The sequence below is a fragment of the Salvelinus sp. IW2-2015 genome, unplaced genomic scaffold (genome assembly GCF_002910315.2).
Source record: "Salvelinus sp. IW2-2015 unplaced genomic scaffold, ASM291031v2 Un_scaffold1306, whole genome shotgun sequence".
Lineage (NCBI taxonomy): Eukaryota > Metazoa > Chordata > Actinopteri > Salmoniformes > Salmonidae > Salvelinus > Salvelinus sp. IW2-2015.
In genome coordinates, this window is record NW_019942830.1 from 70,799 (window position 1) to 98,196 (window position 27,398).

A 27,398-nucleotide genomic window follows, 5' to 3' on the forward strand; every position below is an offset into this window, starting at 1 on the left:
ATGTGGACACTTTGGAACAGAAAGGATAGTGATTCCTCTTTATTACACCATATTATTTTTGTATGTAATCGACATGTGTTTCATTGTTCACTTTCAAAGTAATACAAAAGAGTAAGAACTATACTACAAAGTATGCATGCAAGCTTCCTAACTGCTACAATAACAATACCAGTATGTTGAAGGATATTTGGAGATATGAATGGGGGGGGGGGTATATGATATAGGAAACAAGATAACAAAATAAATATTTTTGATGTTATAATTTTCATTGTGAAAATGCATGACAATACAAGATACAGCAAGCCATAGCTCACTAGAGCTGGGCGATATGGACCAAAAAAAATCCATATCACGATAAATTGCCTGAATTGATGCAATAACGATAAAATCGCACGGCAAGTTTATAACGATGTGCACCACCGTTTTTAAAAATGATCGTTTAGTACTACTTCTAGTTTGATGGTTGTAACCATCAATTGTCCCATTAACAATCACCCATATTAGCAAACGTATTTAATTTCAAACGTCACATTTCTCTAGTATAGGCTACTTATCTTAATGAACGATATCAGCTAAATGCATGCGATAAGCGATCGGTGTGGTCAGTGTTGATCATTTTCAGTTTATCGTCCCAGCTCTACAGCTCACTATATACAAAAACCCACCAACGAGTTCTACAAAATAAAATGAAGTTTCACTTCTAAATCTGTCAGGTTATCAACTCCAAAGTAGGTTATTTAACAGTTCCATATCGGAATGAATCCATCATTTTATTTCTTTGTACACAGCAGTTTAGTAGACGGTGCCTCTTTAGATAGTAAATTCCTCTGAAAGTCTTTTTACAAACGTAGCAGGTATGTTGCTGCTGCTTGGAGTGACTCTGGATGAGCTTTAGTAGGGCAGATGCTTCAGATCGACGCAGTTTCCACTTGGAGCTCTCAGAAAATCTGCTCTCCTGCTTGGGCGTTTTGTGGCGGTGAGTGTTCAGGTATTCCAACCACTTGTTCCTGTGATTTCTTTCATGCTTCTTGAGGTTGTCCGCCCGGTGGAATACTTTGTAACACATTGAGCATGAGAAGGGTCTTTCAGTGGAATGTGTGTGCTGGTGGCGCTTCAGATGATCCGCCCGACCGAAGCTTAGGCCACATGCCTCACATTGGAACACCTTGCCAGCCTTAGTGTGAGCGTGATACCTATGTCTCCTGAGAGCGTTACGGTCCTTGAAACTTGTCCCACAAGCTTTACAAAGAAAATGTCTTGATATGATGTGCATTTTACCGAGGTGGGTGTTAAGGTCCTCCTTCCGCCCGAATGTATCCCCACAACAATGACAAAGGTGAGGTTTCTCGTTGGTGTGCAGGCTCTCATGCCGCCTCAGGTGCTCTCGCCTCTTGAACTTCGTACCGCAATTTGAACAGACATGAGGAGTTTTATTTGAATGGATCATTCTGTGTTTTCCCAGATTTTTCACTGTACTAAACGTCTTGCCGCACCGGTGGCATGTATAACCGCCTGGTTCTGGATGAGCAACTTCACGATGCAACATCAGTTCCTCTTCCTGTTCAAACCGCTTCCCACACTGCTGGCAGGCGTGGTTTCTCACCTGATGAGTCTTTTCATGTGTACGCAACTCTCCCGGATCCCTGAATTTAACACCACAATCGGAACAGACAAAGGAACTGCCAGAATGAGAATAGCTGTGGCGCTTCAGGTGATCCTTTCGGCCAAAGTGTTGGCCACATTCCTCACAGTGGTACACCTTGGATGCTTTCCTGCGGTCTTTGCGATCCTTTAAACACTTCCCGCAAAATGTAAACGAAACGCGATATATGAAATATTCCCCACAATTCTTGCAAATGAATTGTCTCGATCCATCTTCCTCCGTCTCTCCTACACTGTTAAAGTCTATTTCAGGTTCCTCCTGACTTGTTGACTGATTGTCAACCCTTCGTGTCTGCAAGCCTTTCAAGGTGTCTTTAATGATATTGCCAACCGCTTTAAGGATTTTGCGGTACTGGTCCGGGTGTATGTCCCTGGCATGATTCTCAAACTCCAGTCCACTGGTGAGCTGTAGGACACAGAGTTGACAATAGAAAACATCCCCATCTTGGCTCACCCTACCTGCCTCTATGAAAGACTTTACATGCTTACGCAGGTGGAAACACTTATGCTTTTGGAAAAGATCTGCCTTTTCAAAATGGCGGTCACATTCACAGCACGTTAAAGCATTTGTGTTTTTATGCAAGTTATTTTTCAGATGATAAATGTTCTGGTGCTTGGTGCGAGTTGTTTGCTTGTTGAATGCTCTACCACAAACCGGACATCTAATTTCTTTCGCTTCTGGTCCGTGCTTCTGTTTAGGAGGCACTCCTTCACTTTTGCCCTGTGCCCAAGCATGTCTTTTCTGGTGTTTTTGGTAAGATTTGAAAAACTTAAAAATCTTCCCACAATCCAGACAAGGAAATGGAGGAGAACGTTTAGTATCAGGCGTTTGCTGTACTGCAGAAGATATTAAAAGACATGCATCCTGATCATTCTGATCCTTAGTATCTTCGCTGTTCTTCCTGTTTTTCTTGTTGGCCCTTACATGAGTTTCTGTGGCATCTGTCCTATTGCCTTCAAGACGTATAATAATCTTGGAAGTTGAAAGTTTCCTCTGTTTTTTTTGGCTTCTTTTGGTTATCGTGATCCTGTGAGTCTTCTCGTGCTTTATGAAAGAAGTTACGTATTTGAACTCCTTACCACAGTGCTTGCAGGTGTGAAGGCCTTTCATTTTCTTATTGACACTTAGGCCAACTGCTTTGATCGACTTACCCTTTCTTCTTCCTCTCGTTCTTGGTACAACGTGAGTGTCCTGGTGCTTTGTAAATGAAGTTAGGTATTTAAACTCCTTCCCACAAGTCTTGCAGGTGTACAGGGCTTTGATATGAGTTTCCTCATGTTTTCGGAATGAAGTTAGATATTTGAACACCTTCCCACAGGTCATGCAGSTGTGCAGGGGTGAGACACCTTCTGTTTCCATTGACTTGGCCTTCTGTCTTCCTCTCTCACTTGCTACATCACATATTGAGTGAGAGCTTATCAAGTGCTGCTCCAGCTCCGGTTCGCTAGTGAAGGAGGCTTCGCAGGCATCACAGGGAAAGAACTGGAGTTCCACATTTGCAAAACCTTTACAAAAGACAGAAGCAACAAGGACAACGTTTAAATGCTTTTGACCTAGTATGTATTTCTATAACAGTTAATAACCCAGTTAATCGCAAGTTAGCCTAACCCACAACCCAATAGCCTTGCCGTCTTCTCTTACCATGCCCATCATCATCCTCATGAAAGTCAGCATTCATCTCCATGTCCAGGCTGCCATAGATACTTTCTGGTAGGTTGCTGTCCTTTACCTCGAGAACAAGCAAGTCTGGAGAGACGTCTGAGATCTCCAAGGTCATGATCTCACCATTGGCATATCCAGATAGTGAGCTAGGAGGGTCCTCCCTCTCCAAATCAATGGACTCCATGTTATCGTCTTATCCTGAGCGCACATACACACACACACACAAAATAATTCTACAAACAACTATCTCTTTAAAGATGTTAGATAACGCAGAATGCAAGTGTTCGGGACCTCAAATTGCCTGGTACTCGGACTCCTTGCTCCAGCCAAACGCTACGCCTCCATAACACCTAGAGTGTAAATGCGCAAAATGGTACTCCGCATCATCTGGATGTGTGTGCAACAAAAGTTCAACATTCACCTTCTGCTACCGTTTCTGTAAAGCCGTCTACGCATACTTTTGATAAATCCAACTTGTATGCACCACACAGAATAAACTGCAACTGCAACTTAGCATTCCATTGGAAATTAATGTACTTCTGGTGTACCAAAACACAATGAAGCTGAACGCCACGATCACACCAACAGCAATTTTCGTTTTGGTACATGGTGCATATGTTGGATTTATCGAACGTATACATCAAATTGTATGCGTAGACGGCTTGACAGAAAAGGTAGCGTTGAACTTTTGTTGCGCACACATATCCAGTTGATGCTGCATACCATTTAGCGCAATGACAGTGTATCGCCTCGATCATACCGACAGTGTTATTGTGCAAAATGGTACGCAGCATCATCTGGATATGTGTTCAGCAAAAGTTCAACGTTCACCTTCTACTACCATGTCTGTCAAGCCGTAAACGCATACAATTTGATGTATACGTTCGAATGTACTTGTGGTAGCTAGTTAACGAACGACAGAGCAGCGGGAAATATTGTAGTGTGTGTCGTCCGGCTAGATCTCAAATGTTATCATGGCCAAATGAACTACATTATTTGGTTTGACTTAACTTACATGTTATTTGTATTGTTATCTAGGTTAACTAGCTGTGGCTAAACTTCGCGGATGTTGGCTTTAAAAAAAACGAACCATTGTTTCAGTTTTCAATCCAACTAGACTACTTTCAAGGTGAGTAACTATCTATTAAAATACCAAACTTCCGCAGAGAGCCTGAGCGCACGATAGCTAATAAATTCACTAATTTACCCGATACAAACCTAAAACAACATCGAGTCACTCCGTTTGCTATCTGCAGTAGCTACCCCGCCATGTTGTCGTGCAGCCCACAAATGTGTTCGATTAGAAACAACAGTGTAATTGCTGGACTTGATCGATATAAAATAACATTCTCATCAATAGATCTCGTAGATGTCATTGTTAATAATTAACTGTTACTCAGCTATATTAATTTGATATCTTTTTTAAATGTACCTTGATTTGATTTGGAACGAAAAAAATGCWGAATAATAATTCCTTTTCGGAATTATTTATTCGAAACACACTTTATATATCTGCTTCTGCAAACAGCAGAATCTTCGGGACACGTTTGTCTACAATGTGCGTTTTTGATATTGTACTATATTTCGTTTACTTTAGGCATATGGGATTACTGTTTCATTATTATTTTATTACACATTTCATGAATCAAGTCATGTGAATACATGTTCAAATGATCAGAACGTAATCATATTTTGGTATACACTACCGGGCAAAAGTTTTAGAACACCTACTCATTCAATGGTTTTTCTTTATTTATATTATTTTCCACATTGTARACACATGGAATCATATAGTAACCRAAAAAAGTGTTAAACAAATCAAATTAATTTTATATTTGAGATTCTTCAAATAGCCACATTTACATTTAAGTCATTTAGCAGAAGCCACCATTTGCCACCATTAAGCCACCATTTGCCTTAATGCCAAGAGTGTGCAAAGCAGTCATCCTCTCAACCAGCTTCACCTGGAATGCTTTCCCAACAGTCTTGAAGGAGTTTCCATACATGCTGAGCACTTGTTGGCTGCTTTTCCTCTCACTCTGCGGTCCGACTCAGCCATCTCTATTTGGTTGAGGTCGGGGGATTGTGGAGGCCAGGTCATCTGATGCAGCACTCTATCACTCTCCTTCTTGGCAACATAGCCCTTACAAAGCCTTGAGGTGTGTTGGGTCATTGTTCTGCTGAAAAACAAATAATAGCGGGACTAAGCCCAAACCAGATGGAATGGCGTATCACTGCAGAATGCTGTGGTAGCCATGCTGGTTTAGTGTGCCTTAAATTCGAAATAAATCACAGACAATGTCACCAGCAAAGCACCCCCACACCATAACACCTCCTCCTGCATGCTTCACGGTGGGAAATACACATGCGGAGATCATCCGTTCACCAACACCGCATCTCACAAAGATACGGCAGTTGGAACCAAATATCTCCAATTTGGACTCCAGACCAAAGGACAAATTTCCACCGGTCTAATGTCCATTGCTCGTGTTTCTTGGTCCAAGCAAGTMTCTTCTTATTATTGGTGTCCTTTAGTAGAGGTTTCTTTGCAGCAATTTGACCATGAAGGCCTGATTCACACAGTCTCCTCTGAAAAGTTGATGTTACTTGAACTTGTAAAGCATTTATTTGGGATGCAATTTCTGAGGCTGGTAACTCTAATGAACTTATCCTCTGCAACAGAGGTATCTCTGGGTCTTCCATTCCTGTGGTTGTCCTCATGATTGCCAGTTTCATCATAGTGCTTGATAGTTTTTGCGACTGCACGTGAAGAAACTGTCAAAATTCTTGAAATGTTCCATATTGACTGATCTTCATGTCTTAAAGTAATGATGGACTGTCGTTTCTCTTTGCTTATTTGAGCAGTTCTTGCCATAATATGGACTTGGTCTTTTACAAAATAGGGCTATCTTCTGTATACCACCCCTACCTTGTCACAACACAACTGATTGGCTCAAACGCATTAAGGAAAGAAATTCCACAAATTAACTTTTAAGAAGGGACACCTGTTAATTGCAATGTATTCCAGGTGACTACCTCATTAAGCTGGTTGAGAGAAAGCCATGAGTGTGCAAACCTGTCATCAAGGCAAATGGTGGCTGCTTTGAAGAATCCAAAATATATTTAGATTTCTTTAAAAAAAATTGGGGTTCATAAGTTTTGATGTCTTCACTATTATTCTACAATGTAGAACATAGTAAAAAATAAAGAAAAACCCTTAAATTAGTAGGTGTTCTAAAACTTTTGACCGGTAGTGTATACTGTATATATATTGCCTGGACCAATATACAGTTGAAGTCGGAAGTTCACATGCACCTTAGCCAAATACATTTAAACTCAGTTTTTCACAATTCCTGACATTTAATCATAGTAACAATTTTACATTTAAGTCATTTAGCAGACGCTCTTATCCAGAGCGACTTACAAATTGGTTTGCATTCACCTTATGATATCCAGTGGAACAACCACTTTACAATAGTGCATCTAACTCTTAAGGGGGGGGGGGGGGGGTTAGAAGGATTACTTTATCCTATCCTAGGTATTCCTTAGAGGTGGGGTTTCAGGTGTCTCCGGAAGGTGGTGATTGATCCGCTGACCTGGGTCGTGAGGGAGTTTGTTCCACCATTGGGGTGCCAGAGCAGCGAACAGTTTTGACTGGGCTGAGCGGGAACTGTACTTCCTCAGAGGTAGGGAGCGAGCAGGCCAGAGGTGGATGAACCGCAGTGCCCTTGTTTGGGTGTAGGGCCTGATCAGAGCCTGAAGGTACCGGAGGTGCCGTTCCCCTCACAGCTCCGTAGGCAAGCACACATGGTCTTGTAGCGATGCGAGCTTCAACTGGAAGCCAGTGGAGAGAGCGGAGGAGCGGTGGTGGACGTGAGAGAACTTGGGAAGGTTGAACACCAGAACGGGCTGCGGCGTCTGGATGAGTTGTAGGGGTTTAATGGCACAGGCAGGGAGCCCAGCCAACAGCGAGTTGCAGTAATCCAGACGGAGATGACAATGTGCCTGATTAGGACCTGCCGCCGCTTCTGTGTGAGGCAGGGTCGTACTCTGCGAATGTTGTAGAGCATGAACCTACAGGAACGGGTCACCGCCTTGATGTTAGTTAGAACGCAGGGTGTTGTCCAGGATCACGCCAAGTTCTTAGCACTCTGGGAGGAGGACACAATGGAGTTGTCAACCGTGATGCGAGATCATGGAACGGGCAGCCTCTTCCCCGGGAGGAAGAGCAGCTCTGTCTTGCCGAGGTTCAGCTTGAGGTGGTGATCCGTCATCCACACTGATATGTCTGCCAGACATGCAGAGATGCGATTCGCCACCTGGTTATCAGAAGGGGGAAAGGAGAAGATTAATTGTGTGTCGTCTGCATAGCAATGATAGGAGAGACCATGTGAGGATATGACAGAGCCAAGTGACTTGGTGTATAGCGAGAATAGGAGAGGGCTAGAACAGAGCCCTGGGGGACACCAGTGGTGAGAGCACGTGGTGCAGAGACAGATTCTCGCCACGCACTGGTAGGAGCGACCTGTCAGGTAGGACGCCATCCAAGCGTGGGCCGCGCCGGAGATGCCCAGCTCGAGAGGGTGGAGAGGGAGGATCTGATGGGTCAAAGTATCAAAGGCAGCCGATAGGTCTAGAAGGATGAGAGCAGAGGAGAGAGAGTTAGCTTTAGCAGTGCGGAGCGCTCTCCGTGACACAGAGAAGAGCAGTCTCGTTGAAATGACTAGTCTTGAAACCTGACTGATTTGGATCAAGAAGGTCATTCTGGAGAGATACCAGGAGAGCTGGCCAAGGACGGCACGTTCAAGAGTTTTGGAGAGAAAAGAAAGAAGGGATACTGGTCTGTAGTTGTTGACATCGGAGGGATCGAGTGTAGGTTTTTTCAGAAGGGGTGCAACTCTGCTCTCTTGAAGACGGAAGGGACGTAGCCAGCGGTCAAGGATGAGTTGATGAGCGAGGTGAGGTAAGGGAGAAGGTCTCCGGAATGGTCTGGAGAAGAGAGGATAGGGTCAAGCGGGCAGGTTGTTGGGCGGCCGGCCGTCACAAGACGCGAGATTCATCTGGAGAGAGAGGGGAGAAAGAGGTCAAAGCACAGGGTAGGGCAGTGTGAGCAGAACCAGCGGTGTCGTTTGACTTAGCAAACGAGGATCGGATGTCGTCGACCTTCTTTTCAAAATGGTTGACGAAGTCATCCGCAGAGGGAGGAGGGGGGGGGGGGGGGAAGGAGGATTCAGGAGGGAGGAGAAGGTGGCAAAGAGCTTCCTAGGGTTAGAGGCAGATGCTTGGAATTTAGAGTGGTAGAAAGTGGCTTTAGCAGCAGAGACAGAAGAGGAGAATGTAGAGAGGAGGGAGTGAAAGGATGCCAGGTCCGCAGGGAGGCGAGTTTTCCTTCATTTCCGCTCGGCTGCCCGGAGCCCGGTTCTGTGAGCTCGCAATGAGTCGTCGAGCCACCGGGTTCCGGGTTCCACTCCTATCAGCTAAAAACAAGAAGAATCGACTCCAGTGGGCACGCAATCACCAACACTGGACAATTGAGGAGTGGAAAAACATTGCCTGGTCCGAYGAATCACGGTTCCTGTTGCGTCATGCTGATGGCAGAGTCAGTCCCACTAGCCTCCTCTGATAGCCAGTTAGAATCATGGGTTCTCATTGAATTCCACAGATGCTTGTTCACACTTTTTATAGTGCTTTATCAGTTGGTTTCTCTTCTCCTCTCTCGCTCTCCCTTTTTCTCTAAATCCTTCCCTTCCTCCCTCCAGGATTTGGGAACTCTCCAGACTCGGATGCTCTGAAGACGGATCAGCACCGGGTGGACCTCCTAGGGAGGTTTATGGAGGCGCTGGGCGTCCGGACAACAGTGCTGCTGAGCCCATCTATGACCGGCCATTGCTCCATCCCCTTCCTCACGAAACACGGTGCCCAGCTCCACGGCTTCATCCCCATAGACCCTGTAGGAGCCCGCAACTACACCCCTCAGCAGTACCAGGGCATCCAGGCGAGAACTGTAATGCTGGATGCCTGGGTGGGTGATATAGGAGCTTTACAGGCCTGAGAGTGGGTCCATTACAACTCAATGAGTATCTGGGATTCTAAGTTTTTCACTTGCAAAAATGGCATAAAGTGAACCAATACAAAAATAAACCTCAATAATGCAAAGAATTKGAGTAAATTGTGGGAGGAACTAGATAAGCTATTTTGGGGCTTGAGACCCAGCCAGCTTCCAGTGTGATGCTACTAGTAGTAGCAGCAGAAGCAGCATGAAAATGCTGTAGGAAAGATGGCAATGATGAAGCATAAATACATAGTTGTATTTGATTGACTTTGTAATGGTTAGGCTACATAGTCGCTCTTAACCAGTTAGAATCTGACATAATGGTCTTGGGCACAGAGAAATGCACCAATAACAACAACAGGATATTGTCGTCTTGGATTAGTGCAAGTCCTTGATTGGTTTAAGATTATCTTTGGCTGGGTTTACTACGCTCAATCACAGTCTGAGTTTGTGTGTTTTAACTCTATTCAGAATGAAATTGATATACAGAGCACCTCTGTCAGTAATTAAGATTTGATATTTTTCTGCTAAGGATATGCAGGTTTTGTTTACATGTGTAAAAAAAAAAAAAAAAAAAAAATAAAAAAAGTTATACAATGGAGTCCAAAATTATTGGATCCCTTGATCAAGATAAGCAAAAAAGACTGTATGAAATAAATACAAATACTGAGCTATATTGTATGCAGACAAACAATTAAAACTGATATTTTATACAATTGCTCAGAGAAAGTGATTTTGTTTAACACATAATAAAATAAAATCTTTAAAAAAGATAGTGGTCAAAATGATTGGATCTCCTGTTTTCAATACTCCCACACCCTCCCCTTGCGAGAATAACTCTAGCTGATTTGCTGCTTTTCAGACAATTGAGAAATCAATGCACATCCTCAACCAATAAAGCGAAATCTATCTCAGATTCTGCTGGTGACATMATTTCAAAGATCTACCACCATATTTGGCAGTCGGAATGACGAGGTATTTTCCGGTGGATTGAATTGAAGAGGGCAGTCCATAACCGCAGACAAAGGATATCAAGGATCTGGAAAGATTCTGTATGGAAGAATGGTCTAAGATCCCTCTCCATATGTTCTCCAATCATAAAACATTTTAGAAAAAGGCTCGGTGTCGTTATTCTCGCAAGGGAGGGTGCTGGAGTATTGAAAACGGGATCAAATAACTTTGACCCCTATCTTTTTAAAAATGTATTTTGTATTACTTGTTAAACAAAATCTATATCTTCGCAACTGTATTAGTATAAAATATTATAATATAAAACATGTTTTTACACACAATATAGCTCAGTATTTGTATTTATTTTATAGTATTTTTTTGCTCATCTGTTTCAAGGGATCCAATCATTTTGCACCCCACTGTATAACTGACCTGTTTATGTTGTGCATCCATGCAAAATGACCACYAGGTTGCAGAATGAAGCTACGAGTACCTGTAATGCATTGGCACAATGACAGTCTGTTTTTATCTGTTGAGAACAGCACGCCCTCTTTGTTTTATGATATTGATGTGTCAATTAAATCTCTCTTTTTTTACTCTAGTCTAAGAAGTACTACTGTTCATAAATGTACATCAAAACAGTAATRCAAGGTTGTAAAATTYGGTTGGATGATTCCCGGATTTCCTACKTATTMCATCCTGATTCCAGGAATCTTCCAACTGGGATTTCGGGAAAATGTTGGGAAGGTTACCTGCATTTTTCAGCCCTCCACTAATATATTGTATTGTGATCCCTGCTTTCTTCTATTTCCCTATGCAGACTCATACTCTGTGTTTGGAGCACTGGACACCAACCTGRGGGCCCAGTCCCACAAGAACCTCATGCAGCTCATACACCACTCAGTCCTGAAAATGGATGGGTGCACGCCCTGCCTACTACATGGATAAACCTTGGGAGTTCCACCAATCACTGTTAGACTTTCTCAGCAAACTGGAGTGAGTGGAGAAGAACCATTGTGGGAAAGAAGAGCAATACAGGGTTGTGTTTGCATGGAAGCGGAGGAGTGTTATGCAATTCAGATACAAGGAAAGTAGTCCTCTGGGATAATAGGGCAAAGGTTGCTTTGATATGATAAATTACCCCCCTAGTCACCCCGGTGGAGTTGCTTCCATTACATGCTTTTGTTAACATCCCGTTCAATAGAAAGCAACTCTAAAATAAGTTTGCTCTTTMAAGGCAAGGAGAACCCTTGAATAGGTTTGAGTTGAGCTTCTAGTACAGTATATGCACATTCAAAGTATTTATTGTCCTACAGGCACCATTATTGGTTCCATGATAAAAATCAGTTGACATGATGATAAAGAGGCTAAAAGAGAGCTAGGGAGATAGTCCCAGGGTCGTATTCATAAGTGCACACCATAGCAAWATGTTTTGCAACAGAAAACTAAAACTAGCGTGGGTCCCGTGTGATCATTCCAATTAAGGTGCTWTATCTACTAAATCTGTGGAAAGCTGTTACAACCAGAAAAGTATACTCCGTTCCATTTTTTTGTTATGACAACGACCACTACTTATTTTAATAATGACCTTGTACATAATAGGTGATTTTGTTTTTCATTGGATAACAAATAAAAGCCTCAAAAGTTAATTGGCTTAAACAATCATGTCCTCTATTTGAGTTGTGYTGTTATTGTGCTAAATGTCCTTTAAATAGGACTTCAGAAAACAGTTATGTATTTAGTAATTGTTAGTTTACAAAACATACACGTTGGAGCAAATATACAAGTAGCCTGTTTTGGTACTGATGCCGACGATGAGAACAATCGATGGAGATCGATTGCACATCCCTTGTACTGAATGTTACAAGTCAGCTGCCAAGACAGTCAGAACGAATGTGTGCGCTTGAGCATTTAGGCCTATATTATTATACTTTTTTTCTTTCTTTGAATTAGTTAATTCTATTAATTTAAATCTTTTGATTATTCATATCTTAATTGTTTTCATTTTTATAAATAGATTCGGCTCTACTGATATGCGAGCCGGCTCGTTCGCGAACTAGAGCCGACTCGTTCGCGAATGACCCATCACTATAAGTAAACAGTGACAGTGAACTTTCATTTAGTGAGGAAGTCAGTCGTGATATATCAAGGTAAGGGTCTCATGAAATCGTCTGCTACTCTGTGTGACGTTTACATACGCTGTCTTTTTTGCTTAATACAGTACTGTTAGYTAGTTAACTAATGTATTATTTAGCTAGCTAACTAATGTATTGTTTAGCTAGCTAACGTCAGCTAGCTAATCCTTGGCTTGGGAGGCATTTTGCTAGCTAAGCAGGTTTCCACTGCTAGTCATGTGAATGTGGCTGCACTGTGTTTCGCATAGCATGCACAATGTCCCCATGCTGAAGTTCACTAAAATATATTGGTTGATTTGCAAAATGGCTTGTTGAAAAGGTAATCGCTACATATGGRCTGCTCTCACTGATACACACACGGATGTGTACCTGTAGCCTACATCACTCAGAGCCTGCTTCCTCTCTCCCTGCTTAAGACAGAGTTACTATGTTGCCTGATAAGGATGGATCAGGTGGTTGTGGTGGAGGCCAGGCCACATCGGGAGAAGACCCCTCAGTGAACCTGTTTAGAGAGTACCTCTGCCTCAGGACTGTCCACCCAGAGCCTGACTATGGTAAGTTATGGATCTGTGTTTAAGCTATACCGTGGCTGTAAATCTTCTACGATAATGTCTGCATCCTAAATTGGAAATTTTCTCAATATAGTGCACTACTTCTCACCATATAGTAGGGAATAGAGTGCCATTTAGGAGACAATGTCATACTGTGTGGACAAGGTTTTGTGTACCACCACCACACAGTATCATACGTCTAACCAAAAAGCATAGACCAGATTGAGCTGCTCTCCATTATTTACTTTGCATTCGTTAAGTATTCAGACCCGGTCACTTTTTCCACTTTGTTACGTTACAGCCTTATTCTAAAATTAAATGGTTTCTCCCCCTCAATCGACACACAATAGCCCATAATGACAAAGCAAAAACAGGTTTTTAAAAACCAAAAAGCCACTACCATGAATACCGGAGTTGTGGAGTGCTGCAGATATGGTTCAGTTTGGCCGGGCGGCCAGCTCTAGGAAGAGTCTTGGTGGTTCCAGACTTCTTCCAATTAAGAATGTCCATGTTCTTGGAGCTCTTCAATGCTGCAGACAATTGTTGGTACGCTTCCCCAGATGTGTCTCGGAGCTCTACGGACAATTCCTTCRACCTCATGGTTTTTGCTCTGACATGGTCTGTGAACTGTGGGACCTWATCTWGACMGGTGTGTGCCTTTCCAAAKCATATCCAATCAATTGAATTTACCACAGGTGGACCCCAATCAAGTTGTAGAAACATCTCAAGGATGATCAATGGAAACAGGATGCACCTGAGCTCAATTTCCAGTCTCCTAGCAAAGGGTCTGAAAACTTATGTAAATAAGGTATCTGTTTTTTATTTTTATTAAACTTGATAATTTCTATAAACCTGTTTTCACTTTTTCATTATGGGGTATTATGTGTAGATTTACTTTTTATTCAATCAATTTTAGAATAAGGCTTTAACATAACAAAATGTGGAAAAAGTCAAGGGGTCTGAATTTTTTTAATTTTTAATTTCACCTTTATTTAACCAGGTAGACTAGTTGAGAACAAGTTCTCATTTACAACTGTCACCTGGCCAAGATAAAGCAAAGCAGTGCGACACAAAGACACAGTTACACATGGAATAAACAAACATACAGTCAATAATACAATAGAAAAAGGTTATATACAGTGTGTGCAAATGAGGTAGGATAAGGGAGGTGAAGGCAATAAATAGGCTATAGTGGCAAAATAATTACAATATAGAAATAAACACTGGAGTGATAGATGTACAGAAGAGGATTGTGCAAGTAGAGATACTGGGGTGCAAAGGAGCTAAATAAAATAAATAACAGTATGGGGAAGAGGTAGTTGGATGGGCAATTTACAGATGTGCAGTGCTATGTGCAGTGCTACACTGCTATGTGCAGTGAACTGTGAATAATTTACGAATGCACTGTAGCTACCATAAATAATTGATCTACTGTACAATCCATTCTTCAACCCTTACCACTGGACTATATAACGCTGAAAGGAAAAAATCTGACTGAAGGCCAGCAATTGGCTAATTATTACCTACAATGGTGTAAGGTCCACTTCTTCTCGGTGGAAGACATTTGAATTTATGCACGTCTTTAACTTTAGGCTGAGATCTAAATGGCACCCTATTCCCTATATAGCAGACTAMTTTTGTCCAGGGTCCATAGGTCACTGTTGGGACTAATACTAGGGTGTCAGGAAGACCTGTGTTTCTTTTCTCTCTGTCAGTGTTGTACTAAATGTCCTATGAGTATGTTCTAGCCGGGGTTGGGAAGATGAYGTTCTAAATGTAATCCTTTACAGTTACTAGTTGCCCCAAATTGTTATCAGTAGCGTAACTTTTGGATTAMCCAAACTCAGTAAAGTAATCTGATTACTTTCCCCTTAAAGCTGCAATGTGTAACTTTTTGGGAATGTGTCTGTTAAGGCGTTAGCATGCTTCAGTTCRACTGGCGCCTAACCGAAGGAGTGTGCTCGCGTTCTCCCTTAAAAGACATTCGCTTGAAAAATTTGAAATGAGCGGCAATAGTACTGTTTGTCCGTTAGACGCCGTAGCCAGTATACTTCCTCAAAATAGTCCGAATTAATCTAACTAAAGAAATCTTAGTCGTGCAATTTGACATCTAACTAAAATGTTTGTAGTGTTTTTATATCAGAAAACGTGCACGAAAACAAAACAGACTTTTTTTCTTTTCTTTTTTTCTTGAAGAATCCCTACTGTTGACCCAATCACTGACGAAGGGGCGAAGACTTCGGCCCCGAACTTCGGTTTGCCTCCAGAAAAAAACGTGTGCCCAAATAACCTAAGCGCTCTCCGAAAACTAACAAACGTCACAAAATGTCATATATGTATGCACTCCACCGGACTGTTTCGGCTGGGAAGCATGCGGACGCATTTAAGCCTATGGATTGACCAATAAAAGCCCCACTCGTGATCTTCTTAAATTAARCTTGTTTTTGACAGTATGATGTGGAGCACAATACCACAGAGGAGTTTAGAAAGGAGGARCCCTCAGATTCTTATTCCATAGGCTGGTATCTGCACCGTGCAGCTATTGCAAGAGTGTATTTTTCACTGGCTGTCCACTGGTTCTAAAAACAATGATTGATAGGCACCTTAAACTTCTTCATATCAACCATTATTGGGTGAAAGTACACATACGTTTGTGAACAGCCATCCACAACAATCACGGCGCAAATAGCTAAATGAGAGGGCAGCAGTTTGATTCATATCATTGTGCTCTGTAGATGTCAATAAGTGATATCCGTATTGCCCATAGGCTACAACACTGCTGTCGTCCTTACCTCCAAGCGTTTATTAAAATTGTATGTACATTCTTTGGATGTCGACAGCAGTCGCACTGTTGGAAGACATGGCTTGGACTGTTGCCTATTCCTGCTCTTTTCCCAAGACCATTGGATTTGGTGTGCAATCATAGTGGTCTCTGATTTGTGGTCAGACTCGCTCAGGCGGAAAACAAACTTAAACTTGCGCCTTTTTTCAATGTTGATTTGTAAGTCATTGARGAAAAAAGGTGTCATAAAGATCTTTTTCGCAAACATAATTTGTGAACTTAATAGGAATCCTAGAAGTAATTCTCTAGTTTTTCAAAAGTATATGTAATCTGATTACAATATTATTGCTGGTAATTTAACAGATTAGTTAGTTTTTTTGTAATCTGTTACTCCCCAACTGTGGTTATAGCAGTAAACCTTATGTTATTTCGGTGTCTGTGTTGTCTGTGACTATTAGCCTAACTCCAGTCTTTGCCACTAAAAATATTGAGTTTAGAGACCCCTTGATTGAACTCAAACTGGAAAGGTAATGGTTACAGATAGTCAGTCTTTAATAGTGGGAAAACAAAATCTAAGGAATTATTAAAACAAGAGAGAGAGAGAGAGAGAGTGTGTGTGTGTTTTATAACCGCGGAAGTTAATTTAAAACCGGCTACATTCAGACCAACACATRTTCTACTCATTACTGTACCTATGTGTTTTGGTTTTCTGTATGAGACTACTATAAACCTTGTCATGGTGTAACAGTCTTGGCCCTTGGGTTGTGTTTATCTTTTTACAGATGCTGCTCTGAGGTTCCTGGATAGAATAGCAGAGGAGCTTGGGCTGCCCATGAAGAAAATTGAGGTTTGTGTGGTTGGGTACATGTTTTTGACATTCAACTCTTTACACACTAGACCTCATGTCAACTCCTCTCTCTGTCCTCCTCACACCTGTCTGTAGGTCTGCCCCGGTAGAGTTGTGTCTATCATGACCTGGCAGGGGACCAACCCTGCTCTGAAGTCCATTCTGCTCAACTCCCACACTGACGTTGTGCCTGTTTACCAGGTAAAGACCTGGGCCTGTATTTGTAAAGCATATCAGAGTAGTACTGATCTAGGATCAGTCTCGCATGGACAGGGGGGACCTGATCTTAGATTAGCACTCCAACTCTGAGATGCCCCTGGAACCCCACTGTCTTCTTTACCACTAGTACGAGGGGAAAAGCAGGGAAAGGAACTCATCCTATGAATCTGTCTCATTCCAGGAACACTGGAAGTATGATGCGTTTGCTGCTGTGAAAGATGCAGAGGGCAACATCTACGCTCGAGGAACACAGGACATGAAGTGTGTCACCATACAGTGAGTGTGATGTCATAACCACCCTGTTGGGATATTTTATCCTAACACAACTGGTCAAAACTCTCATTTAAATAAAGGAAGTTATGCAACATCTCAAGCTAGAGAAAATACGCTACTCCGTTATGCGATCTGCAATTACATTTTATAATATCTGACAACCTTTACAATCCTTTGTAGAAGACATGGTCCCAGCTAATTTCACAACTCTATAAACCAAGCCAAATTATTTTTACTTTTTTAACTTTTTGATTTGTATTTTTTGTATTTGATACTTTTTGATTATATTACTCATTGTATATCATGTCTGGTTTTGGGGTGGGGCGCTGTTAGAGCATTGGGGGGTTGGAGTGGGTTTGATTTCGTATGGGACTGTGTGTGTTCTGCCCTCTACCTGTTTTGCATGTGTTATTGGTGGGGGGGGGGGGAATTAGGAAAGTTACCAGAATTTTGCAACTGTAATCCAATTTCGATGTTACCAGTGTCCTTCACATCTCCCAGTTTTTGTTTGACTCATAACCAACAAGGCTACTGCTCGACATCTCTCATAGGTATATCCAGGCCATCAGAAGACTTAAAGCAGAGGGAAGGAAGTTTATGCGCACCATCCACCTAATGTTTGTGCCAGGTAGGATGAGCAGTCATTGGCTAAGACTGGCTTCTCAGAATGTAATACTGTGACAACACTCTAATAATGTAGTAATTCCATGGGTGTGACCCAAAAGGCACCCTATTCCTTATATAGTTCTCTACTTTTGACCAGAGCCCTATAGGCCTTGATCAAATGTAATCCACTATATAGGGAAGAGGGTGCCATTTGAAACTCAGCCCCAGTCATTTGACAAGGGTATAGACATTTTTAAAAGCACTTTTGACAACTTCTGTACATAAATGTGATTGCTTGAGATAAGCTTTATTACTCTTTGCTCTGGATTTGACACTTTGAATGTCTTAGATGAGGAGGTCGGAGGTCACAAAGGAATGGAGACGTTTGTGAAGCTCCCAGAGTTTGAGAAATTAAACATTGGCTTTGCACTTGACGAAGGTAAATTAACAAAAAAAACTAAATGTACCACTTATTAACACCCAACTATGACCGAAGCCTGCATCCCAAACGGCACCCTATTCTCTTTATAGTGCAGTACTTTTGACCAGGCTTCATAGGGCTCTAGTGAAAAGTAGTGCACTATATATACAATGCATTCGGAAAGTATTCAGATCCCTTAACTTTTTCCACATTTTGTTACGTTACAGCCTTATTCTAAAATKGATAAAATATTTGTTTTCTTATCAATCTACAGACAATACCCCATAATGACGAAGCAAAAACAGGTTTTTAATMAATTTTGCTAATTTATAAACAGAAATACCTTATTTATGTAAGTAGTCAGACCCTTTGCTATGAGACTCTAAATTGAGCTCCGGTGCATCCTGTTTCCATTGATCATCCTTCAGATGATTATACAACTTGATTGGAGTCCACCTGTGGTAAATTCAATTGATTGGATATGATTTGGAAATGCACACACCTGTCTATATAAGGTCCCACAGTTGACCGTGCATGTCAGAGCAAAAACCAAGCCATGAGGTCGAAGGAATTGTCCGTAGAGCTCCGCGACAGGATTGTTTCGAGGCACAGATCTGGGGAAGGGTACTAAAAAATGTCTGCAGCATTCCAGGTTGCCAAGAACAGTGGCCTCCCTCATTCTTAAATGGAAGAAGTTCGGAACCACCAAGACTCTTCCTAGAGCTGGCCCCCTGGGCAAACTGAGCTATCGGGGAAGAAGGGCCTTGGTCAGGGTGGTGACCAAGAGCCCGATAGTCACTCTGACAGAGCTCCAGAGTTCCTCTGTGGAGATGGGAGAACCTTCCAGAAGGATAACCATTTCTGCAGCACTCTACCAATCAGGCCTTTTATGGTAGAGTGCCAGACAGAAGCCAATTCTCAGTAAAAGGCACATGACAACCCGCTTGGAGTTTGCCAAAAGGCACCTAAAGGACTCAGACCATGAGAAACAAGATTCTCTGGTCTGATGAAACCAAGATTGAACTCTTTGGCCTGAATGTCAAGTCTGGAGGAAACCTGGCACCATCCCTACGGTGAAGCATGGTGGTGGCAGCATCATGCTGTGGGGATGTTTTTCGGAGGCAGGGACTGGGAGACTAGTTAGAATTGAGGGGAAGATTAACGGAGGAAAGTACAGAGAGATCCTTGATGAAAACCTGCGCCAGGGCGCTTAAAGCCTCAGACTGGGTTGAAGGTTCACTTTCCAACAGGACAACAACCCTAAGCACAGAGCCAAGACAATGCATGAGTGGCTTCGGGACAAGTCTCAATGTCCTTGAGTGACACAGCCTGAGCCTGGACTTGAACTCGATTGAACATCTCTGGGAGACCAGAAAATAGCTGTGCAGCGACGCTCCCCATCCAACCTGACAGAGCCGGAGATGATCTGTGCCAAGCTTGTAGCGTCATACTGTATGTGCAAAAATGTCTAAACCAGGTTTTGCTTTATCGTCATGGGGTATTGTGTGTAGATTAACGAGAGAAAAAAACAACAATTTTTTTGTTGTAATGGCTGTAATGTAACAAAATGTGGAGAAAGTCAAGGGGCCTGATTACTTTCCGAATGCACTGTAAGGAATAGGGTGCCCCTTGGGATTTATTCGGACTATCCAGCACTGAAACAAACACTTCTTTAGGCCCTATACTTCCCTTCTGTCACCTGATGTCTGGATGTGTTTTTTTGTTTTTTTTAGGTCTTGCCAACCCTGGGGAAGCCTTCACTGTCTTCTATGGCGAGAGGAATCCCTGGTGTAAGTATCAGCCCTGAGTATTMGAGAATCTGGCCCTAGCTGTAACAATGACGAAGGATCAAATACACACGCACACCCAGCAGTACACACAAGAAATGTCTCCTCCTCTCACCCTGGCCTTAGTCTGTCTGTGATCCTATGTCAATTACTCTTTCCTCGATACCTGTCTCCTCGCCTCCTCCAACCTGGACTCTGGGGTAGTAAATKAAAATCCKGGACACTCAAATAAACRATKATATGTTGCGTATGGTATGTATACTGAACAAAAATATAAACACAACATGCAACAATTTCAAATATTTTACTAGGTTACAGGTCATATAAGGAAATCTGTCAATTTAAAATGAATAAATTAGGCACTAATCTATAGATTTCACATGACTGGGCAGGGGGCAGCCATGGGAGGGTGTATGCCCACCTACTTGCAGCCAGGCCCACCCACTGTTGAGCCAGCTCCAGCCAATCAGCGAGTTTCTTTTTTCCCCACAAAAGGGCTTTATTACAGACAGAAATACTCCTCAAAACTCCCCCCACACCCCTTAGACGATCCCGCAGGAGAAGAAGCCAAATGTGGAGGTCCTGGGTTGGCGTGGTTACACGTGGTCTGCGGTTGTGAAGCCGGTTGGACGTACTGCCAAATTCTCTAAAGCAACGTTGGTGGCAGCTTATGGTAGAGAAATTAACATTTAATTATTTGGCAACAGCTCTGGTGGACATTCCTGCAGTCAGCTTGCCAATTGCATGCTTCCTCAAATTCACATTTTAGAGGCCTTTTATTGTCCCCAGCACAAGGTGCACCTGTGTTTTTCTCCATGATGTTTAATCTGCTTCTTCATATGCTATACCTGTCAGGTGGATGGATTATCTTGGCAAAGGTAAATAATTAAAAAAACACATTTTTCAGCTCATGAAACATGGGACTAACACTTTACATGTTATGTTTATAATTTTGTTCAGTGTATTTATTTGTGGATGTCCATCATCCATTTTGTATGATGTTAGTAATTACAATTYGTATAATATGTTACAACTTGCAATTTGTACAAAATGTTACGAATTCCAATTTGTTGTGGCTAACGCTAGCTAGGTTTGGGTTAGGTTAAAGTGGTTATGGGAAGGGTTAGCTAAGTAGATGCAATGCAGCTAGTAAGTATCTAGTAATTAGCTAAAATGCTAAAGCTGTCTGTGATGCGATTTGAACACGCAACCATTGGGTTGCTGCTAGACCTTTGCCTTTTACCAACCACTCTAATTTTGTTTTTGCCTTTTTAAAGGGGCAATATGCAGTAGCTACATCCTGTTTTGGCCTTAAAAATTAAGTGGCAGGGAGGAGTTTTGTTATTGTTTCAACTGCTGATTGCTGCTTTAACATTTTAGTYATTTATCAGATGCGCTTCACAGGAGGTTGGTGGCATGTTAATTGGGGAGGATGGGCTCGTGGTAATGGTAGGACTGTAATAAGTGGAATGGTATCAAATACATCAAACACATGGTTTCCTTGTTTGCCATTCCATTTACTCCGTTCCGGACATTATTATGAGCCRTCCTCCCCACAGCAGCCTCCAATGATGCTCTTATCCACGTTAGGTTATATGTAACCATATTAATTTGAGTGTCCCAGATTTTCGTTTACTGTGTTAAGTCTAGTCTGAGACCAGTCTGCCGTCTCAAATGGATTGGAGAAGGTCCAAGGGTCCTCCAGTCAGACCTTTCCACCAATGTGTTCTGAGAGAGGATGTGATTTTTTATTTTATTTCTAAATTGAGAAAGAGCCTGTGTGTCTGCTTCCCCTCAGGGATAACGGTCCACTGCCCAGGCAGTCCTGGCCACGGCTCCAGGTTTGTGGAGAACACGGCTGCAGAGAAACTGGTAAGACTTCCTTTATTCACAGCTAGAGGGACTTTGAGTTTGTCACAAATAGCACCTTTTTTCCTGTGGTCCCTGGTCAAAAGTATGGGCACTATATAGGGAATAGGCGGCAGGTAGCCTAGCRGTTAAGRGCGTTGGGCCGGTAACCGAAAGGTTGCTGGTTTGAATCCYAGAGCTGATTAGGTGAAACATCTGTTAATGTGCCCTTGAGCAATGCACTTAACCCTAWTTGCTTTTGTAAGTCAYTCTGGATAAAAGCGTCTGCTAAATTACTAAAATGTAGGTCACCATTTTGGACACAGCCCTTGTCCCCACACACACTATAGTTCACTTGGCCAAAGACAGCAGAAAAGGGTGCTGATTCTGATCACTTTGAGGACGATGTCAATGACCTCACCTGCTTATGTCTGTCTCCCTTCCTCAGCGCAGTATTATTAACTCCTTCCTGGACTTCAGGGAGAAGGAGAAACACAGGTCAGTAAGGCAGGAAGRGGGATGAGTTCAGTCACTAGAGGGAGCCATAACTACTTAACAGGAATGTGATTTTAGTGTTGTGTGTGTGTGTGTTGCAGGTTGAACACCAGCGAGTGTTTCACTCTTGGTGATGTCACCACTGTCAACATGACCATGGTGAAAGGAGGCGTGGCCTACAACGTCATCCCTGCCGAGATGGACGTCAGCTTTGACTTGAGAATACCACCCACGGTCAATTTGCAGGTGTGTGTGTGTGTGTGCCTTTGTCTATGTGTGTGCCTTGTGTGTTAGGGAGGGACATTTTAAATTATCAATGTTGTGGAAGCTATTCTGAATATATATAGTTTACCAAGTTACCAACCACTTCACACTGGGAGAAGATAAGCTACACGAAAAGTAGTTCACTACATCCAAACTACTGCTTCATAAATGATCATATCTAACTCTTAAATGTCATAGACTACAATTGGAGTCAAATGTTAACATCATGTGTAWTTTAGCCTATGAAGCACAAAAACTGTTTCAAATGAGAATTGGGTCTGATCCTGAAAAAGTGTGGAAATATTTGCATACTTCACCTATATTCTTACCTTTCTTGCAAAAATGTAATTAACTAATGAAAACCCTAATGAACAAAAATATAAACGCAACATGTAAAGTGTTGGTTTCATGTTTCAACTAAAAGATCCCTGAAATTTTCCATATGCACAAAAAGCTTATTTCTCTAAGATGTTGTGCATAAATTTGTTTACATCCCTGTTAGTGAGCATTTCTCCTTTGCCAAGATAATCCATCCACCTGACAGGTATGGCATATCAAGAAGCTGATTAAACAGCATGATCATTACACAGGTGCAACTTGTGCTGGAGACAATAAAAGGCCACTCTAAAATGTGCAGTTTTGTCACACAACACAATGCCGCAGATGCCTTCAGTTGAGGGAGCATGCAGTTGGCATCCTGATTTCAGGAATGTCCACCAGAGCTGTTGCCAGAGAATTTAATGTCCATTTCTCTACCATAAGCCGCCTCCAATGTTTTAGAGAATTTTGGCAGTATGTCCAAACGGCCTCACAACCACGTGTAACAAAGCCAGCCCAAGATCTCCACATCCGGCTTCTTCACCTGTGGGATCATCTGAGACATCCACCCGGACGGCTGATGAAACTGAGGAGTATTTCTTTCTGTAATACAACTCATTCTGATTGGCTGGCCCTCCAGTGGGTGGGCCTGACTCACAAGCCACCCATGGCTGCGCCCCTGCCCAGTCATGTGAAATCCATAGATTAGGGCCTAATGAATTTATTTAAATTGACTGATTTCCTTATATAAACTGTAACTCAGTAAAATCTTTGAAATTATTGCATGTTGCGGTTATGTTTTTGTTCAGTATAGTACAGCTACCGCCAAGCTACTGCAAAATGTAGATAAATTGTTACTTGAATTATATGTCGTTCACGACTTACCAACACTGGAATTTATTTCACTATTCGAATAATATCCTGATAAAAGAAAGACAATTCTAAAAAATAWAAAAAAATTGCTCTACTCTCTTGACCAATCCGAATGAAGCAAAATTCCACAACAGCAGACAGTGCGCGGTTGTTTTTATATCGGTCGTCTTTGATTAACAGTAGCCTAGGCTAACAGCAACACGGTGAAAGTCTGATGCTCCCCATCATACAACGAATTCTGTTTCCCAAAAAGTTTTCTGGTGAGTGTTGCATCTATCTGTATCAGGTCTTGTGGACCCTCCATTGGTACTAGGCTAATCGCTATTTGAAGTGGGGGAAATGGCATACCATTGTCAGGGCTGACTTGAGGTCTAAATGATGTTAAGAGGGAAAATGAGCTTGAAAATAAAACAATCACTTTGTGCATCCTCAGAACTGTAGGCTACTTACATTGCGCAACTGTAAATGTGCTATGTACTGTCAAAGCCACGTGACGTCTGAATCCGCAGTAGCCAAGTGCGCCGTAAATAAACACTACATTCTTAAGTTTGTTTCATTTAAATTAAGCATTTCAAATGTCATGGTATATCTGTGTGTGTAACAATGTAACATGGACAATTTTTAATTTAGAAAACCTTTCAATTGTTAAAATAGGCCTAAAAGAAATTATCCAAAAACGATTACTCTGTGTTCGAGTACTAGCTAACGTCCATTTGGCTATCCGGATATTCTGTGTCCATCCCTACTGCGCGTGGGTTGTTATTATACGTAGTTCAGCGCAATGTTATCTTCACCATTTCAACTATTTTATTCCATTGTTAGGAGTTCGAGGAGCAGATTAAGAAGTGGTGTAAGGAGGCAGGAGAGGGCATCACGTATGAGTTTGCTCAGGTCAGTACAATAAAATGCAAATCTCCATACACGCACTTGTATATGAGCATGGAGACAACTGATCAYAGATCAGTAGAGTATGCTTTAAAGTGTTCTCATTTGGGTCATATTCAGTAGATACGAAATTGAAGTAAACTGACCCAAAGGGGGTGGGACTCCCTGAACTTTCCAATAAGAAACGCTTGTTTTGTTAAGTGTTTTGCTACGGTGTACATTAATGAAAACGACCCAGTTGTAAGATGTTCTGTGTCCTCCACAGAAACACATGAACCAGAATTTGACATCCACAGATGAGAGCGACCCCTGGTGGAACGCCTTCAGCACAACCTGCAAAGCCATGTGAGGACACACACTAACACACACACTCACACACACACACTCAGTAAAGGCGAGCTTAATCTGAATTTCTCTCGCCCCAGGAACATGACTTTGGAAAAGGAGATCTTCCCTGCAGCCACGGACAGTCGCTTCATCAGAGCGGTGAGTTAGAGCAGTGGCACATGGGTAATGTAGTGTGTAAACCATAGGATTGGCCGATTTTTATACCGGGTGATTTGGAAATACCGACGGTATGATTTTCAATACTGATCTTTGGGGGGGGGACCCCGCATCCCGGGGGCTACGCCACTGCTTATAACTATATAAGTTAAGTATAGCTAAGAAATCTAAGATGTGTCAAATAAATGATATCCAGCTCAGGGCTCCAGCTATGCATTTGACTTGCTAGGTGTCAAAATCAAGCTTCTTGGTTACAGCAATCCCCTCCTAGATAAAGATCCCTGTTGCCTGAATTGTTTTGTGCATAGATTTTTWTTWTTTTATTATTATTTTAATAATGCCCCTTGTGTGCACTTCTGGTAATACCGTATACCTTGGTATGGTACAGAAACGGTATGAAAATCAGGATACCACCCAACCCTAGTACACCATAACATCTTACTTTTAGAACTGCGTGTCTTTTTATGCGTTTATGACCTCAGGACAGAACATGTTTTGTTTTTGTAGAAGCTGTGTCCAAATGTGTTGTTCATTTTACATGATCATTAGGAGAAGAAATGCATCATAAGTGCCACAAGCCAGAAATCTCCRTGGAGACAAACCGCAGTGCTTTGAATGAGCTAAATGCGGTTCTCCCTTTTTAAATGCATCCCTCTTGAGACTGATACAATATTTGGTAAAATGGTAGAGCGAGGGCCCTTACTGGGTAAAATGTATGTTTTCAAAGTTATTTAATGTCGATTTTATTCATTGAGGCAAAAAATGTGTCAGTGTGTCGGATATTAGTGACAATGGTTTCTTTACAAAAAGTAGGATCTCTCAAAATCATGTTTGTCCTGCTGTAGGTGGGCCTCCCTGCCATCGGCTTCTCCCCAATGAACCGGACACCCATCCTGCTGCACGACCACAACGAATATCTGAACGAGCAGGTCTTCCTCAAAGGCATTCAGGTGTACGAGAAGCTAGTGCCAGCATTAGCAAATGTGCCCGCTCTGCCTTGCGACGTCTAGAGCAGCCATTCTTAACTGGTGGGTGATGCAAATTTGATTACATTTTGGTGAAGTTTTTTTTTTTTGTCACTCGAATATTGGGTGACGACTGAGGCAACCCAGTTAAATGTGGGTCCCGAAACCAAACCAGTTGAGAACTGCTAGTTTAGAGGTCAAAGGTCAATACCTTGGCTACTTCACATCCTGTGTCTCTGAACCTCCCCTTGGCACGTGTAGGTCTGCTCTGACACCTCTCACAGATAAACAAATCTTGAATAATCCAGATGGTTTTGAATAATCCAAAAGGCAGCGCCAAAGAATGAGATGAGATTACTTCATACAGATTTAATTTAAAATAGTCAAATTTAGCACTTCACATTTGTCTCTGCCTTTTGTGTGCATAACATCTATTTTATTTTCAGACCGTACATAGCAACTCAGGACAACATTATACCATTGCATTACTCATTACACGTTGTAACAGCCTTGTAACAACATTGTACTTAAGAGAATGTGTTTCATGCGTCAGTGTATTATTTTATTTTTTTGAAAATGAATTTGTGCCTGCTATTTGATAGAGCTGATTTGAATAAAGATATCACTTTATTAAACTGTTGTGTTATGTGATTATCGAGTGTTCATGTTTTCTGCCCAGGGACTGCAGATAGGAAAGAGCAGTGTAGCTAAATCTGTTCAGACAAATAAAAAAAACAGAGTTGGTATCATGCACACCACACAGCTCAAAACACTAAGACAGAAATATCTTACAACATGAGCCTAAGATATTTTAGTAAACAGAATAAATGAAGCAGAGGAACTGAGGAGTAACTGTGTTGTAGCCAGGTGGAGGCCGTCAGCACCATAATAAGCACCATAATGTGTTTATCTCGGGTATGAACCAGCAGTAACAACATTGCTGCTACTCAGACTCACAATGACAGTAATGGGGAAGATTTGAAATGTGATCCTCATTGAGTTACAATTATATTTTTTCAGTAGAAGCTTCAACATTCTTTAGAATAATATAAGTTGGTTTGAATTTCTATTTATAGTGCCTCCCAGTGCCCCCGTGAGTGTTAACTATCCAGTTCTGCCTTTTTGTATTCTAAGGTCATGTTAATTATATTTTGGTTTGGGCAATTATTATTATTATTTTTTTACRAATGTCAATCCAGTAAACGACTAGGCATATGCCAAAGAGTTTGAGGCTAGAGGACGAAGAGGCTTGACTGACTGAGAAAAGGTTGTTTTCTGCTCCCAATTAACCTAGTCT

The 27,398-nt window shown here is 41.9% G+C and overlaps 2 protein-coding genes across 6 annotated transcripts; one reads left to right on the plus strand and one right to left on the minus strand.

Moving 5' to 3' along the window:
• Positions 1–24: 24 nt before the first annotated feature.
• On the minus strand, positions 25–4,620 carry LOC112070372 (zinc finger protein 11). 4 transcript variants are annotated; one of them, XM_024137789.1, is made up of 3 exons: positions 4,544–4,620; positions 3,305–3,523; positions 25–3,168 (listed from the first exon to the last, which is right to left on the minus strand). In XM_024137789.1, exons 2-3 carry the CDS (start codon positions 3,507–3,509, stop codon positions 734–736), a joined length of 2,640 nt encoding a protein of 879 aa, XP_023993557.1. In that variant the 5' UTR covers positions 3,510–3,523; positions 4,544–4,620; the 3' UTR covers positions 25–733. The 4 variants fall into 4 exon arrangements, with proteins under 4 accessions (XP_023993557.1, XP_023993558.1, XP_023993556.1 ...); XM_024137790.2 differs by having other exon boundaries at positions 4,341–4,610; XM_024137788.2 differs by having other exon boundaries at positions 3,617–4,610.
• A 7,564-nt stretch (positions 4,621–12,184) lies between these two features.
• On the plus strand, positions 12,185–26,736 carry LOC112070374 (aminoacylase-1). Of its 2 annotated transcripts, none has more exons than XM_024137793.2 (15): positions 12,185–12,478; positions 12,884–13,017; positions 16,579–16,643; positions 16,740–16,844; positions 17,044–17,138; positions 17,687–17,763; positions 18,091–18,180; positions 19,896–19,952; positions 21,748–21,821; positions 22,246–22,295; positions 22,394–22,538; positions 24,570–24,638; positions 24,898–24,977; positions 25,058–25,118; positions 25,982–26,736. In XM_024137793.2, exons 2-15 carry the CDS (start codon positions 12,891–12,893, stop codon positions 26,144–26,146), a joined length of 1,260 nt encoding a protein of 419 aa, XP_023993561.1. In that variant the 5' UTR covers positions 12,185–12,478; positions 12,884–12,890; the 3' UTR covers positions 26,147–26,736. The 2 variants fall into 2 exon arrangements, with proteins under 2 accessions (XP_023993561.1, XP_023993560.1); XM_024137792.2 differs by having other exon boundaries at positions 12,188–12,478; positions 12,880–13,017.
• The last annotated feature ends 662 nt before the right edge of the window (positions 26,737–27,398 follow it).